The sequence below is a fragment of the Postia placenta genome, assembly GCF_002117355.1.
Source record: "Postia placenta MAD-698-R-SB12 unplaced genomic scaffold POSPLAscaffold_10, whole genome shotgun sequence".
In the NCBI taxonomy this organism is placed as follows: domain Eukaryota; kingdom Fungi; phylum Basidiomycota; class Agaricomycetes; order Polyporales; family Adustoporiaceae; genus Rhodonia; species Rhodonia placenta.
Window position 1 is genome coordinate 1,702,523 of NW_020169841.1, and position 16,687 is coordinate 1,719,209.

Sequence of the window (16,687 nt, forward strand, 5' to 3'; positions counted from 1 at the left end):
ATGTGCCCAGCTTTGTCTAAAGAGGCAAGTAACCCAGTGTCTGAGAGAGTGCGGCGAGAGGACCGTATGCACTTCGTGCTGCCGGAGGTAGTACGCAAAGCCAAGGTTGGACTAGAGATCTTGACGAGCGCGTAATGTTCGAGCCTACCGGTAGCGGGGTCGACGAGAGGCAATGTAAGCTGGCCCGAAGCTGAGGTCGATAGTGTAACATAGGACAGGCCATGGGCGAGGCGACGAGTGAGAGGGGCACCGGGCAAAGACATCTTGTTCAATCCAAGAGATTAAAATGAATATACAAATACGAGAGAAAGAAGAAAGAACGAAGGGTCTGAGCCTGGTGGATTATTGCCGGAATAACGTCGCCGAGGCGGAAGAGGTGCGCAGGATGAAGGAGACGTTGGCTGAGCTCGGAATATATAGAGTTCGGGGATGGCTGACGGAGGCTGGCATTGACATAGACAGCGGCGGCCCAGATGCAGTCTAGACGCGCGCGATCGAACAGTGGGTGGTTGTCGGTCCCGATCGCAATCGATTCCCGATTGTTAATATCGCCAGAACGTATGATGTAGGTGACATCTCAAACAAACAGCACTGACTGTTGAGGTTCGAGGGACGTAGAGGGAAAACTATATGTCGGAACATCTCAAAGGCTGCCAGAGGAAGGAGAGCAGTGTCATGTGAAGACAGCTTAAGAATTCAAACGATATGCAAGGAGACGGCACCTAAAATTATCGATACAACGCTGTACAACCAACCCAAAGCAAAAATCCCACAACGAGACAGCTGCCTCACGCAAAGAGACGCTTCGTATACCTGGAACGATTGTCAGCTACACACGTGCCACTTCCAGAGTTGTTGAGCACTCACGAATGCAAGCCATGCACACCACCCTCGACCTGCGCGCTCGCCGTACGCAGCTCGAACCGCACCTGCCCTTCGCGCACGCCTTCCCGCAGCTGCTGCACGTTCTTGACCCCGATGTCTTGGAACGAGTGCTGCAGCCCCGTGTACAGGTACGGCAGAAACTGCTTCACCGAGCCCTTGTCCTGCACATCGCCTGACACGCCCTGCGCGACCTTCACTGCAGATGACTCCGAGAAGTACCGCGTCGTCGCTGCATTCTCATGAGTTGCCGCCTTCTTCTTCGTCGACCCGTTGCTCGTCATCCCATTCGCCGCCGACGTCGGCATCGGCTTCCCCTGCTCCATTGCCTCCAGACTGCCCATACCGCGGTACGCCTTGACGCGCTTGCCCTCGTGGTAGAAGTACTCTCCCGGCGCCTCGGTCGTGCCCGCCAGTAAACCGCCCATCATCACCGCACCCGCGCCCAGCGCCAGCGCCTTCACGATGTGCCCCACGTTCTGAATGCCTCCGTCCGCGACTACAGGCACGCCGAATTTGCTCGCGAATTCTGCTACGGCATACACTGCCGTTGCCTGCGGCCGTCCGACTGCCATGACCTCCTGAGTGATACAGATCGACCCCGAGCCCATGCCCACACGCAGGGCATCCGCCCCGGCGGCGATCAAGCTGGCCGCTTGCTCGCGCGTGACAACATTCCCTGCAATAACTTCCAGTTTAGGGTGCTTCTCCTTGATCCACTTGATCATTTCCAGCTGGAAAACAGAGTTGCCCTGCGACGAATCCAGAACTACGATATCCAGCCCCGCCTCTGCGAGCAGGGCTAGTCGCAGACGGTCGGCTGGCCGCGTGCCCACCGCAGCGGCTGCGTACAGTTGCTTGCTCGACGGCAGCTTCGATGCCAGCGGGAAGTTCTGGTTCTTCAGGAGATCCGAGCGCGCAAGCAAAGACGTAAGGCGGCCCTCCTTGTCGACGATGGGGAGCTTGCCCTTTTTGGAGTCGCGGAGGATGTCATTTGCCTCCTCCAGCGTGACACCTTCCGGAGCAGTGATCAGGTCCGTCGTCATGACCTCCGACAGCGGCGTTGACGGCTGGCGGAATTGGATGTCGCGGTTAGTCACGATGCCAAGGAGCTTGCCGCCAAGAGCACCAGTATCTGCGCGTCAAGGTTAGCATGGCCTTCAATAATCGATACGTAATGTTACAAGGCGGTCAGAAGCTGATACATAATACTCCGCATACCACACGTGTTGCACGCGTTCCTCGGAAGAACGAAGGTATTGTAATGGTAATCATCACAAGAAAGGGGGCATAAACAGGACTAGCAGCTCACCTGTGATGGGTATGCCAGCAAACCCAAGACGGTCCTTGACGTCGAGAACATGATCGACGCGGTGTGAAGGCGAGAGCACGACAGGGTCGGTGATAAAACCGTTCTCGTGCCGCTTCACGCGACGTACCATTGCCGCCTGTTCCTCCGGCGACTGATTGTGGTGGATGACGCCGATGCCGCCAAGAAGCTGCAATCACAAAAAGATGCAAGTCGGACACAGAGCGGGGCGGACTGGGCCGTGCACGCTCACCGCCATCGCGATTGCCATGTCGCCCTCAGTGACGGTGTCCATGGGACTAGACATGAATGGGGTCTTGAGCACAACGTTGCGCGTAATGCGGCTCTCGGTGACGACCTCGTGAGCGCCGAAGCTGATCTTGCCGGGCAGCATGAGGAAGTCATTGTACGTGAGGCCGCCATGGATCTTGGAATTCATGAGCTCATCGACGGCGAGACCATCGGGGTGTTCGTAAGTCTTGAGATACTCAAGAGCCTTGGAGGCGTCGAGATACGTTTTTTCAGGCATGATGGTCATCGGCTTGGGCAGTGAGGAAAGTAAGATGGTGGCCAAGAGGAAGGTGGCAGGAAATTTGCGCGCCTGACGCGCATTGAAAAAGCGTCCTAAGTCACGTGTACAATTTTCGCGCCAATCATCCTTCCAAATATGGAATTTGAATTGGCGCCCTCAAATTCGTCGTCAAGCTTGAAGACAAAATCAATCCAAGATCATGAAGAGTATGAAACTCGCTTTAATTATCTAATCCACCTTACGACGCATGGAGGCTTCTGGGCTTTTGCGGCCACAACTCGCATCTCGTCTACTATTTAGCAGAGGCGCCTTCGACCCGTCAGCGCGCAGGTGGCAGTGATCCTGATGCGGTGCGCGAGCTACTACTATCCTCCACCCACATGGGATTGAACCGGCGAATACACCTCCGGAACGGCACGGCGGAACGCTCACATCCTCATTTATCACAGCCTTGTCCACTTTCATAAGGCCTACTCAAATTGCGAGAGTCTATCGTCCTCCCCCGATACTCCGTTTTCTCCCCGAGAGATGCGTCTACCGACTGTCTTGCTCGCTGCTGCCACTTTTGCTACCCTCACGGCTGCTGAGGGCTTGAGCGTGTCTTTCCTCCCGCAAGATCTTCCCAAGAAGGTCGCGACGTGCAAAGCGCTTAATCGCGCCAGCCAGGAAGTCAAAGACATCGGCATCGGTATGCGTCATGTTGACTTCCACTGTTTTCGCCTCGCTAACAATTATTATTCTTTTACAACACTACAGACTATGTCGAGGTCAATCCAAACGCTGAGCGCACAGTCTTGATGGTTCATGGCTGGCCAAGCCTTTGGCACAGCTGGAAGTACCAGATAGAAGAGTTCAAGGTATGTCTTTTCCCACATAACCCCTTATGTGGTTACCGGTCAACCATTAAAGCTGCCGCGGTGGTTGCGGCGGCCGAATTTATGGTGATTGTGGCTGCGTTAATGGCTGACTTGCCATCGCTGCGCACTCAGTACAATAGAATGAGAGATCTTCAACGTCTGGCCTTTGAGACGTGCTTTGGGGTCGATGTCGATGACGTATTTTTGGTCCTTCATATCTGCCGACTTTTCAGCGTAATGGAGCTGCTTCACGTCCGTTAGCCTATCCGGCGGCTTGTCGGCGCTTCATTCAAGCGCTGTCATCTCCTCTCGGTGTCCCTACTTGTACAGAGGACATACCTTGCCTCCTGTGGCAATTGTGGCTTGTGCTACTTGACTGCTGTGCTTCTGTGGTGTCTGTTATATTGTCTGGCACTTTGGTATCATTGAAGAGGAGTCCTTGTCTTTGAGAAGCACTCGGCGTGCTTGCCGCCTGTGCAGACACTCATCTCGCTGGAGTACAGCCTTCACATCACCCATATTCTCGCAAAGCACAGTTATTGTGGTCTGTCTTGTGTGACTTTGTGGAACATCGTGGGTGCAGTGTGTTCATGCAGCGATCAACGTACCTTCGATGTTTCTTTGCGCGCATCTGCATTTCAACTCTAACTCGGGCTACTGTTAGCTTAAATTTTCGTAGCCCGGCAGCTATTGCTCCCTTATTATTGGAACAATATATAATCGAACACCTTCGATGGACTCTATAAATTGTTATTTGAAATCTATGGGCGCAGCTGTCAACTTTTCTCTAATGGCTCTTCTCGTCCAACCACGTGCTGACAAAGACTTGTCGATATTGTGCAGGACGACTTCCGCCTCATAGTGCCCGACCTACGTGGGTTCGGCCCATCTGGGCATCCCGGCGACGTCAAATCGTCAGGCACCATCCCCGACATTGTCGGCGACCTCACATGCGTCCTCGCGCACGCCGGAGTCAGCAATGTCGTCTGCATGGGGTGCGCACCCCCCCCCCCCCACCCCCCCATCCCTGCTCTGTTCTGCGCACTGACCGCGCGACCCGCAGACACGACTGGGGCACCTCCGTCTGCTTCCAGCTCGCGCGCCAGCGCCCTGACCTCGCGCTCGCCGTGCTCGGCTCCATCATACCGTACCTGCCCAACGCCGGCCCTTACGCACCCACCTCCGCGCTCGTCCCCGTCTTCCCGGAGCTCGCGTACCAGGTCTTCCTGGGCGAGACCCCCAAGGCCGCTGCAGACGAGCTCGACCGCGACATACGCCGTTCGCTCCGAGCTACGCTGCGCACTGTAGACAGCCCGCCGCCGGAGGGCTTCTTGACGGATACCCATTCGTTCTTGTCTGCGTACGCCGATATCGCCGAGGTACGTGCGTTCTCCGCCATGCGTGGGTATCCTGGAGGGTGCCAACACGCATATGCCAGATCCCGCCCATCCCGTTCTTCACGAAAGAGGAAGAGGACTACTGGGTCGAGCAATATAGCATCCAGGGCTTCTATCACAGTAAGTTTCCTTGGCCTCGGAACATCTCCCGACGCTGATTCGGAGGAATCCGGTAGCCTTGCAGTTCTACACGCCAGACGTACGTCGGTCGTTACATTATGATCCTTCTCCGGCCTGACGAACGTCCGCAGAATCAGCACGGCACTTGGGCCTTTATCGACGCCCAGGGCAACCGGACAATCACGCATCCAGTCCTAGCGATCTACCCACTTAACGTACGCAGTCCAAACAACTACCACCGTTCGTCGACCGGAACTGGCTGCTCACACGGATCATGCAGGACCCAGTAGCGAACTGGGAAGAGGCCGCCAAGCTGCTCCACAGCGCCGACTACCTTCCCAACCTGACGACGCACGTAAGTCTCAGTATCCCCTATCCGATCACATGAACCTGAGCAAGTCGCGAAGCTCATCAAAGGTGCGCACTGGGCGCAGCTCGAGAACCCGACGGCGTTCAATGGCATCGCGCGCCCGTGGCTCGAGGGCCTGCCGTGGGCGAGCAAAAGTCAGGAAGGCGTCCACGGGGGACGGCCCGCTGACGAGCTATAAGATTGCTGGGCCACAGAGCATCGCATTTCGCTGCGGTCGTGTACTTCGCCGTCCGGGTGTATGAGATATCCGAGGATTCCTTCTGTATTTAGCTGTAGTGTCAAGCGCTTGTTGTCATGAACATGTCCCTACACGGAAGTAAGCACTGTGCAGTGGGGTGCGGCTGTATGAGACAGTCTGCAACAACTTGTCCTGCACGCTGCCTGAGCTGTTCCGATGATACGTTCACAAACACGATCGTTTGACGCGTATGACTCGTTGGTCTGGGAATTCGAAGGGAAAATGCGCACACAGGCACACCTCCAGGACAACGTCCGGGAATGATTGTCAGACGCCGATCATCTTGTGTTACATTTTGTAGGATCTCACACATGGCCTAGCTACTCATACAGTCAAGCACTAGTATGCAGCAACCTGGAACTCGGAACGGCCAAAACAGCCTGAGCGCGCCCACGCTTCAGCTGAAGTAGGTCGGAAGGATGTACGCGAGCTTCTGCCGGTCCTCGTCCGTCTGCTGCGCTGAGCGCGGCATGATCGAGTACTGCATCGCGCCGACCTCCCCGGCGAGCAGCTCGCCGTCCGCGGCGGCCGCATTCAGCTCCTCGAGCACCGTCGCCGCGACATGCCGCGAGATCCGCGCGTTCTCCTGCAGCGTTTTGAACACCTCCGCCGCGGTCACCGCGTCCTCGTGCGGGCGCCACGAGTCGTAGTCCGTCGCGGTCGCGATGAGCGCGTAGCTGGTCCGGGCGCATCAGCACGGGGCGCACGGTGCACACAGAGAGAGAGGGGGGGAGAAGGGGCGCAGGGAGTAACGGGCACGCACCTGAGCTCGGCCTCGCGCGCGAGCTTCGCCTCGGGGAGCACGCTCATGTTGATGATGTCGCCGCCCCACGCGCGGTACATCTGGCTCTCCGCGCGCGTCGAGAACTGCGGGCCCTCCATGCACACGACGCACTTGTCCGCGTGGACGCGCGGGCCGGCGTCCGGGCGGCCCGTCTCGCGCTGGACGCGCGCGGCCTCCTCGGCGAGCACGGCGCGCACGCGGCCCTCGAGCCAGCGCACGAGGCGCGCGGCGAAGGGGTCGCCGAACGCGGCGTGCGCGACGACGCCGGTGCCCTCGAAGAAGGACGCGGGGCGCACGCCCTTGGTGCGGTCGATGATCTGCGCGGGCAGGACGACGTCGCCGGGGCGGATGTCCTCGCGGAGGGAGCCGACGGCAGAGAAGGCGAGCACGGCGCGCACGCCGAGGGCCTTGAGCGCGGCGATGTTCGCGCGCGCGGGCACGGCGGAGGGCGCGATGGAGTGGCCCGTGCCGTGCCGCGCTAGGAAGGCGACGCGTGTGCCGGAGGGGAGCGCACAGATGGTGATGGGCGAGCTGGGGAAGCCCCAGGGCTGGGCGGTGGAGGTGAGGGAGGGTCTGCGGGAGAAGGGACGGACTTACTGTCTCGGGGTTGACGTGCTTACTGGAGACGACGGATAATCAGACGATGGCGGGGCGCAGAGGATGGGCGACCTACATGAAGGTGAGGTTGTCGAGGTGGTAGAGACCGCTGCCCCCGATGACACCGATGAGGACTGCGAGACGATGCTTCAGCACCGAGGGAAGCAGCCGCATTGCGGTCACTGACCGTTCTCGGAGCTCATACTGCACGAGTGAATGCAACGAAGAGAGATGGATTGCACGTGAGGGGCTCGAAGAACGAGATGGCAGAGTCTCGAGGTGGCTGGAAGAAATTTCAAGGGAAGCTTGGCCGTTTACATTCTCGCTCGATCGATCGACCTTCTGCAACATCGATCACAACCCTGATCGAAGGAACCTCTGCATTGGAGACAACGTCTAAGCGTTTTATCAGTCACTAGTACTTTGCATTCTGTATCACCGCACTTGTCCATCACGGACACGACCAGTTGCCTACCGAGTGCTGCATCTGCTAACCATCGATATTCAGATTATATTCTACGCAGCGTGAGCTGCCGAATGATATCGGCTTGCAGGCCGCATGATCCATCGCGCACGTATAGTGAACATGAATGATTGTTAGACACAAAAACATTGTCAATAGACAGACCGGCCACGATAAACAGTTGAGAGAATGGTATACACACGTCGACGGCGGCATTAACGGCAGAAAAGGGGCCCTGCAGCCTTCACGGGTCCGCCTGCACCAGCTCTAGATAGCTCTCGGGCACCAGTGCGTGTCCCCCGCCCTCTTTTTCCACCACCGCCCAGCCAACGCCCCCGCCACGCCCGACGACCCGCACGGCCTGCTCCTCCTCCAGCGCCATCTCTGCCGTGCCCTCTGGCTCGAACGCGAACATCGCGCGATATAGACCGGGCACCAGGGGCGCATCCTCCGCCGGGTACGCGTCCTCCGCGCCCTCATAGGCGCCGTCGTCCTCTTCGTCGTCCGCGTCCTCGTCCGCGTACGGATCCGCGCTCTCCTCCATCGGCGACGACACGTCAAAGTTGCGCTCAAAGTCCGTGCGGGACGGCCCGCTGCTCGTGGACGGCATGGCGCCGATATTCGGGCCCCACGAGAAGTGGCTGCTCAGCGTGTTCCAGCGGAAGGAGCCCCAGCCGCCGCGCGCCTCGTCGTCGTCGTCGTCCGCGGCGTCGCTCGCGCCCGACGAGGACGCGCTCGAGCGCGGGCGCGGGCGGTTGGGCTTCGGGACGTCCGCGCCGCGCCCGACGTGCCGCGCGTCGGACGCCGGGAACGCAAAGTCGCGGATCTTGACGAGCAGCGAGCGCCGCTTGGGCTGCGGCGTGCCGGGCGCCGACGTCGATGCGGACGGCTCGGCGTCGGGCTGGACGGACGGCGCCTTGGACTGGCGGCGCGAGCGTGCGGCGGAAGAACGGCGGGAGAGCGCCGTCGAGGTGCGCCGGGAGACGGCGGGGCTGGGGGGCGCGGGCCGCGAGGAGGTGAGCGAGTTGCGGACGGCGGGCGTGTGCGTGTGCTCGCCCAGGCCGGGGGAGGAGGGCTCGGGGATGGTGATGGTGGGCGTGGACGGCGCGGGGGCGGCAGGGTCGCCGTTGCCGGTCGGCGTGGGGGGCGGGGATGCGCCAGGGCGGGGAAAGGTGGTTTTCATGGAGGCGGTGGTGGGCGTGGCGTCGTCGTCGGACATGGGGGCCGGCGAGGACAACGGCGACGGCGGCGGGGCGGCGTCGTCGCGCCGCTTGAAGGCGGAGGCCATTGCGCGTGCGTGGGGGCTGGCGACGGGAGTGCGGAGAGCGAACTCGTGTGCGCTGAGGCGGGGCGGGGGGAGGAAGGGCGAGCCGGGGGACGGGAAGGGGGACGTCGAGGGCGGGTGGTCGATGGAGAGAGAGAGACGAGGGAGGGTGTCTGCATAATAACGGTAATCAGTCCGGCTTCTGTGCCAGGCACCACTAAAAGGCCACTCGCCTTTGGAATATGGGTCGTGGGTCGCAGCAGAGGCCATCGGTGGGCTCCCTGCTCTCTCTCTCGCGCGGCGGGCTCAGCTCCAGAGTGCGGCGAAAGGGCAGTCGAGGGCAGCGGCTCTGATTCACTCGCCGTACGCGACCCTCGTCGACATCACGCCCGTTGCTGCCCTTCTCCTCGCAACCGCCCCCAATAACCCTATTTACGTAACACTTCATTATGGCAATTATCCGCTTCTGGGCTTATCCGACAGCCGCAGTCCTGGCGACGTCTTCCTGGGCAATCTCCACGAACATGTCGGTGAGCTCGTTATGGCTGCCAAAATCAGCAGCAGTCGCCATTGCCAACGACTTCCAAGGTAAAGTATCGCCACAGACATCTTTCAGATCGAGGAACACGCCTACCAGATACGGGCGTCCACTACTCATTTCCATGCGGATGCAGGCAAGCAGAATATCTATAGATACGGGGTTTTGCAGAACTGCGTGATATCCACTGCACACCATGCAAACTATAATTTTGATTGTTGTAGGTGCTAGTAGGCATTTAGTATACACTATGTGCAAGAGCGATTGTGAAGAAATAAAGTTGAAGTGAAATGACGGCCTGCAGACTGTTCTTAGGGTGTTCTGCAAACATGTGATGAGCGAGATCCAGAGACACACATTATATTTCTCAACGAGCAGACATCCGATTCGGTATATTACAGCTTTGAATGTTCTGGTACACCAGTCTGATTCACTCAGCAAGGCATGGCTGGTGGGCGATGGTTGTTCTGCAATGCGACGCCTCGAATACGGCATCTCGCACCACTGGATGTTTCGTGTATGGGCCCCAGTTTCATTCTGGGTACTCGTCCGTGTGTTCACAACAATGCCTGAGTACAATACCAACAATCCTTGCCATGTTTTCAAACAGAGCAAAGCGAACAATGCATGACTTTGCAAAACTCCGAATCTGATAGTACGTACATTACGCAATAGCCCTCAGTGTGCCCCCCGCAGTTGTTATCAGTTCTCATTTCTTCACGACATCTGGTCGGGTCTGTTTTGACAAAACAGTCGTCTGTTCGCAACGGTGAGCATCGTGAGTCGCGTGCGCTGCGTTTTGCTGTCGGGCCGATCCGAAACGTTGATAGCCTCTTTCTGCGTCTGGCTCACCTGTGATATCAGTCGGTTTGGTCGACATGACGGCCTTGGCGCATCACACACTATATCCCGAACGTGGCAGGGCGCAACAAGAAGCAAGGCCTTTGGCGCATTATGACAGTCTGTGATCATTCCAGAGCGTGCACTGATGCGCACAACAGGGTGCGACTGCGCCGCGCGGGCATAGAGACGGAGTCAATGCACACGAAGATCAGCTTGATGGCAGCCTCAGATTTGAAAGTCATTGGCTCCACAGGCACAGTGCTGATCCTGGCCCCACGAGACGACGGGGGACTGACAGAAGCACCCGAATATGATGGAGTCTTGGTCGTGTGGACAGACGAATAAGCGGATCCATGAAATCGTTTGGGACACCAGGCCCTCATGATGGATGCAATGCATATTACGCAGTAGAAGAACGTGCATTACGTACCTACTTTCGAATGCTAAGACCACTGTAGGCGGGACCGAACGGCGACTATGCCAGTATTCGACGAAGACGGTGATGCCGCGAAGGGCTAGTGGCATGTCATGCCGTAGCGATGCCCACCTGTTTCAGGCGCAGACATTCGAATTGGCTTGCGTGATTGCAAACATAGATATCTGCCTGCTGTGATCCATGATGTGGACCTGGTCTTCGAGGTGAGGGACGGTTGTCTCGTACCCATCCCCGTTCCGGTGGTGGGGGGGATGGGTATGAGACAAGAGAGAAATCACTTCCTGTTTAATCTCGATTTGCGGCTGAACGCACCGAGTCAGCGGTAATCTCCTGCCGTTGAATTGCTGCAGATTGAAGCGCAGTCAGTGTGCGGCAGCCGGGGGGTGAAGGAAAGATCTTGTCGTATGTAGGCAGACAATTATGTCATAGCCATCATAACACCCATGGGCCATAATATTACGCATAACCATAAACTAATTTTATCATCGTACAGAGAGCACAACAAATCGAGAACACAGAGGACCTACGAGAACGGTACACACAACATGGCGCTTACGAACGAGCACACGCGAAAGAAAGCAGGCTGTCTCGTCACCGCTGCATGCGCATTTTCGTCTCTGCTATCTGCTTGGACGACATCAAGATGAGGCTCTGGAACCCGCCCGGGTGCGCGCTCTCGCAGTGGCCCGCCAGCTCCGTCCACGACGCGCTCGTCGGGAAGCAAGTGATCGGGTGTTCCGCGTCCTTGTGCCGCCGGCGCGCCCTGCAGGCCATCATCGCTCAGCCCGCTGCATCTGACGCACGTCGCGAGAAATCAATGCACGTACCGGCACATCACGCATAACAGCCTGTCCCCGACCGTGTCGTACATGAGCGGGAGGTGCGATATGCTCAGCTGCTTCCGTGCTGAACTGGACGGCCGGCCTGGCGGGGCGACCGCCTGCGCCTGCGGCGTTGGGGGTCGAGACGGCTCTGTTGGTGTGACCGGTTGCGGAGCTGGTTGCGTGGCGAACGCAGAAGCGGGCGGGTCGGGTGGCGTAGCAGCTAAACTCAGGCCTGGTGCGCGAGGGCGTTCAGCGATACCGCTGTCCGTGCTGTCCTTGTCATGTTCGTCCTTCGCCGGGAGAAGTTCCCCTGCCTCGCTCTGGAGTTGCAAATCGTCCGCATCTTCTTGCTTGAGCTGGTCGACCTCGGTGAGTTCGCTGTCTGCTCCCTCGTCCGACACAGACACCGCACGCTGTGGCTTGACGTCCTCGTCGTCCTCGTCGTACTGCAGCTCCATGTCCGTCAGGTCTGTGTCTCCTGGCGTCTTGTCAAGGCCGGCCACATCCGCGCCGCGCGCAGTCGACGTGAAGGGCAGAGCGCTGCACACACCGCTCGAGGCATCAGCCGCCTCAGCGAGCCTCACAGCAGCCTCGAGGCGCCGCTTCTTTGCCTGTTGCTCGGACAAGACGGCCGACGGGCTCCTCGCGCGCTTCCCGCCCCGCTCGTCGCCCTCGGGGACGTCTCTCGTCTGTGCGTCCGCAGCCGCCCGTTCCGCTCCGGCCTCCTCGCCTGCCTTACGCCCCTCCAATCTAGGAGGGCCCGCACAGCCCGTCTCTGGCCGGTCTTGGCGAAGGGGCTCCAAGTCCACCGAGGTCATCCGGGACTTGGGCGTCACGAGGCCGTACCCAGCTTCGAACCCGAGAGAGGCAAGGAGGTCCTGTACAGCGGATGGCGAGACACGCGCAGAAGCGCCGTCCGCTGGCGCATCGGCGGCAGTGGGAGAGGCCGCAGGCATGCTGGCATCAAGAAGGCCCAGACCAGACAGCGTAGTTGGCGTGGGAATAGGCGTTGGCAGATCCAGCCATGGGGGGTTGGTGGAGGACGAGGGCGAGCGGGCGGCCTCCATGTACTGCGGCGCAACGGCATGTCAGTCATCTCCGCGCTACACACTGCAGCGCGGCGGCCACACGCACCTGTTTCAAGAGGCCCTTGAGGAGCGCCGCCTCGCCCTCGGCCTTCTGCCTCTGCTCGCGCTCCGTCTTGGCCTGCGAAAACACTGCGATGACACGCCGTCAGTCGCCTCCGCGAACGGGCGTGGCAGAGGCAGAGACTCACGCGCATTGAACGCCACAACGTCTACGGAGGGCGCCCCCTCTGTCGACCGCGTACGCTCCAGCCGCGCGACCGCCTCCTGCGCTAGCGCCTCCTTCAGCCGCCACGCCTCGTCGCGCAGGCTCTCGCGCTCCTGCTTGAGCCGCTCGCACTCCTGGCTCAGCCCCACAGACGCGTGGTACACGCGGTTGACGTGCTCCCGCATGCGCACCACGCTATCGCGCTCCTGATCGCGCTCCTGCTTCACGCCCTCCAGCTGCCGCTTCGTGTTGTCAAGCTCGCGCGCCAGCGCCTCCGCGTCCCTGCGCACCGCGTCCCGCTCTGCGCAGCGCTGAGTGATGCGCTCCGTCAGAACGGCCATCATCTCCGACTCGCGCTGGTGGAACATCAGCTTCACGCCCTTCAGCTCCTCCGCGAGTGTGCGCTCTGCGGTGCTGAGCAGCTTGTCCATGCAGAACCGCACGCCGTTCATCGTGCCTGCGGCGTGCGCTATCGTGTCCCAGTTCCTCGGGTGCCATTGCGCAGAAGCCGTGTTCGGGTTGGGAGGCTCCGGGGGCGTGCTAGCGGAGGCGCCGTGTGTGGGTAGCAGGTGTGGAGGCGCGGTAGACGTTGGGGTGAAAGGGGTAGGAGGGGCACCCGGTATCACACTAGGTCCAGTCGATGATGGCTTTGGAGCACCCGAGGACGTCTGGGCAGTCACTGAAAGGCCAAACAATGCAGGTCGATACTCGTGACCCACGTCTGGAACACGCACCTGGGTGGTGTCTCATTTCATGTGATACAGTCTTGTATGGAGGAGTGTGAGTAGCAGGTGCACCTGTCACAGAGACAGGATTGTGCTGCTGCGCACTAGAGGCCATATTTGGGCGATGGTGAGTGTCATTGCGATGCCCGACCCCCGGTTGCGGTTGCGGTTGTAGTTGCGGATCGTGTTGCGGTTGGGAGTTATGTTGCTGATTAACGTACTGAGCATGTTGGACGGCAGGAGGGTAGGATCTCCTTTGCAAAGTGATGTTTGCGTGGTCGCCGAGTGAAGCGGCTTGTGTGTGGTGCGTGTGCGGAGGGTGCTGCTGTTGCGGGGGAGGATGTTGCATGTGTGTTGAAGCCCCGTTCTCAGGTATTTGTATCTGCATAGGCGGGCGCGAAATGTCCTGAGTGTGTTGACGATAATGGCTTCGCGGAGGGATAGGAGGTCCCGGCGATGGGATGGGGCCAGGACCGCTTACTTGCCGGACGTTTTGTGTGCGATGCATCTGGGTGAGCGGTGTATCGGTCGAGCTCATACCTAGCTTTGGCAAGGAAACCGCCGATGGGGGAGGAGTTGGTAGAGAGGTGCGCGTCAAGTGTGTCTCAGTATAAGTATCGAGTCGATGAAGGCTGGGCTGATGAATTACGGTAGGTCGGGTAGAGCTAGCAATTGATGTTGATGAAGAGCCCGCTTCTACCTCCGGAGTAGACCGCTGCATTGAATGGTGAAAAGTAGGAAGCCCCTATATACCTGCATGAGCGGGCAGCGGAGAGAAGGACGATATTGTAGCATGACTCACTTGCGAAGGTGATGGAGTATGATACTGGGCCTGATTAGCCTTTGGAGGAAGAGGTGGTCGATTAGGGGATGAGATGCGGTTGGATGACCTAAATGTGTGCGTGAAAACAGGTGCAACCGAGACAGACAGCGCGGATCCTGATTCGAGCTAAGTCAACCACGAGGCAGCATCAGGCTAAACGCCGTCCTCAGTGAGGCGTGGAGTGACAGACGCGGATTGAACACGAGTTGGACGAGCGTGTTGCACGCCGTGAGTAAATTGCAAACAATACCGCCGATCGCCGGATATACAACCAACCGTCGCAATCGGTCCCAACTTCTAGGACATTAACCGCATTTGGCAGGTCCGCAAATACATCCGTGTACTGGTCTCGTACCCAGACCCATGATGGTGTGCGGATACGGTAGGTCTGGGTACGAGACCATCGTGTACGCGCATTGCAGCTAGAGGTTGGGTATGCACGTTGATGCCTCGAAGGACGATCGTAGGACGCATGCGGCGTTGACATGTTCTTGCAGTCTGGAGGCGGGAAAATTGCCTCATGCAAGAAAACAGATGATAGCGTGTACGCACCTCCAAACACCCACGTAAAGTCTGTCCACCGTCCGCCCCTCTTTCCTACAATCAACAGGAGACCGTAAAGTGGAGGATACCGCCAATTTACTGCCACATCAAGAGATTGAAGGCCTTCGTCGTGAGGGAAGGGGAGGGGGAAAGAAGATTTGGCTGCGGCGCACAAGGTCGACTTTATAGTACTCTGTAGGCTCGGCAGAACCTCAGCCTGTGGAGAAACTCGGGCGTGTGGCAACCTAACGTCGAACTTTGAGATGTCTTCCTTGATCAATCTAGCCTATTGGAGTATGATAATTACCCGATCCGGTAATGCCGCCTTGCTTCGCTTTCGCGATCGTCGTCTGACGTCACAACGGTAGACAGACGTGCTCGTTCTCGTCTCCTGGCATATATAAGACTGCCCTGCTGCACTGCCCGCGCACACATCCATCCCCCCTGCGCCGCTCGCACCGTCTCCCACAGAAAGGTTCCGTAGTGCAGCTTATTCCCGTCATCACTCAATCGGGCCAAACACCTCAAATTGAAAACACGGATATCCCTCGAACTACTCATCGTATCGTCTTGATTCTTGCTGCGTTCGACTCTGCTCGTCGTTCCGGAGGGCATGGTACCAAGAATTATATGATTTGTCCATGCGTAGCTGCTCTCCTCTCCACCGGCCCCCTCCGGATGCAGAATCGTTTTTACCTGTGAACTCAAGCATGTATTCTCTTCATACATGATCGAGCACTAATCTGTTCCCCCTCATCACGTATAAGAGCCCAGCATCTCTCCTTCGGGGTACCCAGGCCCCAGCACAGAATGTTCATGTTCATGTTCACGCCAACTTACAGCAAAACCAATATTGATAGACCTCCCTCGCAAAAAGTTCAGATAGGCGGCATGGAGCAGAGCGGCACTGGGCACCTCAGAGATCTCACTAGGTTCTTTGCGGATACTAATCTACGCTGACGTCTCAATCTTCGTCCCTGTGTTCGGAGGTCTACCCCGCTTCCGCAAGCAATAGCAGACAACGACGAGCTCTAGTAGCTTTCTCAATCTAATCATTTGCCATGGAGCCGGACATGTATACGACAAGTTCCTTCTGATGGATATATCGTTCATTACTGACGATGACGGCGAGAGGACGAGGGGACTACAGCAAGCGTCTGCCTCACGATCCTCACTTGACACTCAGTAGCCCGTCTCTCATCGGCCACTCGTCACTGTCTCTGCACCACTGCCGACTCCTATCGGTATTGGTTTTGCTGTAGGTCGTCCAAACCGCGTGAATTCGTGGCACCTTTACGTAAAATACACGTCTCCAAGATCATACAGTCGTAAAGGACATCGAGCACCTTCAGGACGACGGAGACGGCTCATGACCTGCCATGCCCGTTCTCATGCAGCACCGGTCCCAGCGTCTGCCGCAACAGCATCTCGACGCGATCCCGATCCTCCGTCAGCTGCCGCATCTCGTCGCGCCACCGCACCTCGCGCTGCTCGTAGATCTTGCCCATCTCCCCGAGACTCCCCAGCGCCGCTTCCAGCGCGCGCCGCAGGTCCTCCTCGCGCGCCTCGCCTCCCGGGGACCCTGCCGCGGACGACGCCGAGGACAGCTGCAGGCGCTGCACCAGCGAGACGCGGTGTGCCCGCGTGGTGCGCCGCTGCGTAGCCAGCGAGTTGAATGAGCTCTTGATCGCGGATAGCTTGGGCGAGTTGGCCAGCGCAGGGTCGCGCCGGATAGAGCGCGACGTGAGCGCATGCAGCTTTGTCGAGTGAGAGGGTCCAGCGAGCAACACAAGCGTCGCATCCGTCTCCCGGTCAACGGCTTGGAACTGCCCGAACGCACGATCCATCA

The 16,687-nt window shown here is 58.7% G+C and overlaps 6 protein-coding genes across 6 annotated transcripts; 1 reads left to right on the forward strand and 5 right to left on the reverse strand.

Annotated features, from left to right (window-relative positions):
• Positions 1-788: 788 nt before the first annotated feature.
• POSPLADRAFT_1058868 (hypothetical protein) lies at positions 789-2,720 on the reverse strand (the record flags this gene model as incomplete). The annotated part of the gene is made up of 4 exons (XM_024481090.1): positions 789-813; positions 868-2,017; positions 2,195-2,381; positions 2,445-2,720. The coding sequence occupies 4 exons, from the start codon at positions 2,718-2,720 to the stop codon at positions 789-791; spliced, it is 1,638 nt and encodes a 545-aa protein (XP_024337488.1).
• A 531-nt stretch (positions 2,721-3,251) lies between these two features.
• Positions 3,252-5,645, forward strand: POSPLADRAFT_1148108 (hypothetical protein; the record flags this gene model as incomplete). Its single annotated transcript, XM_024486139.1, has 9 exons — positions 3,252-3,411; positions 3,480-3,580; positions 4,424-4,575; positions 4,644-4,959; positions 5,019-5,097; positions 5,154-5,176; positions 5,229-5,312; positions 5,378-5,452; positions 5,505-5,645. 9 exons carry the CDS (start codon positions 3,252-3,254, stop codon positions 5,643-5,645), a joined length of 1,131 nt encoding a protein of 376 aa, XP_024337489.1.
• Positions 5,646-6,102: 457 nt separating this feature from the next.
• Positions 6,103-7,260, reverse strand: POSPLADRAFT_1048078 (hypothetical protein; the record flags this gene model as incomplete). The annotated part of the gene is made up of 4 exons (XM_024479430.1): positions 6,103-6,382; positions 6,469-7,037; positions 7,087-7,108; positions 7,163-7,260. The coding sequence occupies 4 exons, from the start codon at positions 7,258-7,260 to the stop codon at positions 6,103-6,105; spliced, it is 969 nt and encodes a 322-aa protein (XP_024337490.1).
• Positions 7,261-7,793: 533 nt separating this feature from the next.
• Positions 7,794-9,083, reverse strand: POSPLADRAFT_1058871 (hypothetical protein; the record flags this gene model as incomplete). Its single annotated transcript, XM_024481091.1, has 1 exon — positions 7,794-9,083. The coding sequence occupies one exon, from the start codon at positions 9,081-9,083 to the stop codon at positions 7,794-7,796; it is 1,290 nt and encodes a 429-aa protein (XP_024337491.1).
• A 2,138-nt stretch (positions 9,084-11,221) lies between these two features.
• POSPLADRAFT_1035188 (hypothetical protein) lies at positions 11,222-13,700 on the reverse strand (the record flags this gene model as incomplete). Its single annotated transcript, XM_024477067.1, has 5 exons — positions 11,222-11,393; positions 11,458-12,524; positions 12,589-12,671; positions 12,731-13,481; positions 13,578-13,700. The coding sequence occupies 5 exons, from the start codon at positions 13,698-13,700 to the stop codon at positions 11,222-11,224; spliced, it is 2,196 nt and encodes a 731-aa protein (XP_024337492.1).
• A 2,505-nt stretch (positions 13,701-16,205) lies between these two features.
• On the reverse strand, positions 16,206-16,664 carry POSPLADRAFT_1058873 (hypothetical protein; the record flags this gene model as incomplete). The annotated part of the gene is made up of 1 exon (XM_024481092.1): positions 16,206-16,664. A coding segment is annotated over one exon (459 nt), but the record flags the coding sequence as incomplete, so codon positions are not given.
• Between the last annotated feature and the right edge of the window lie 23 nt (positions 16,665-16,687).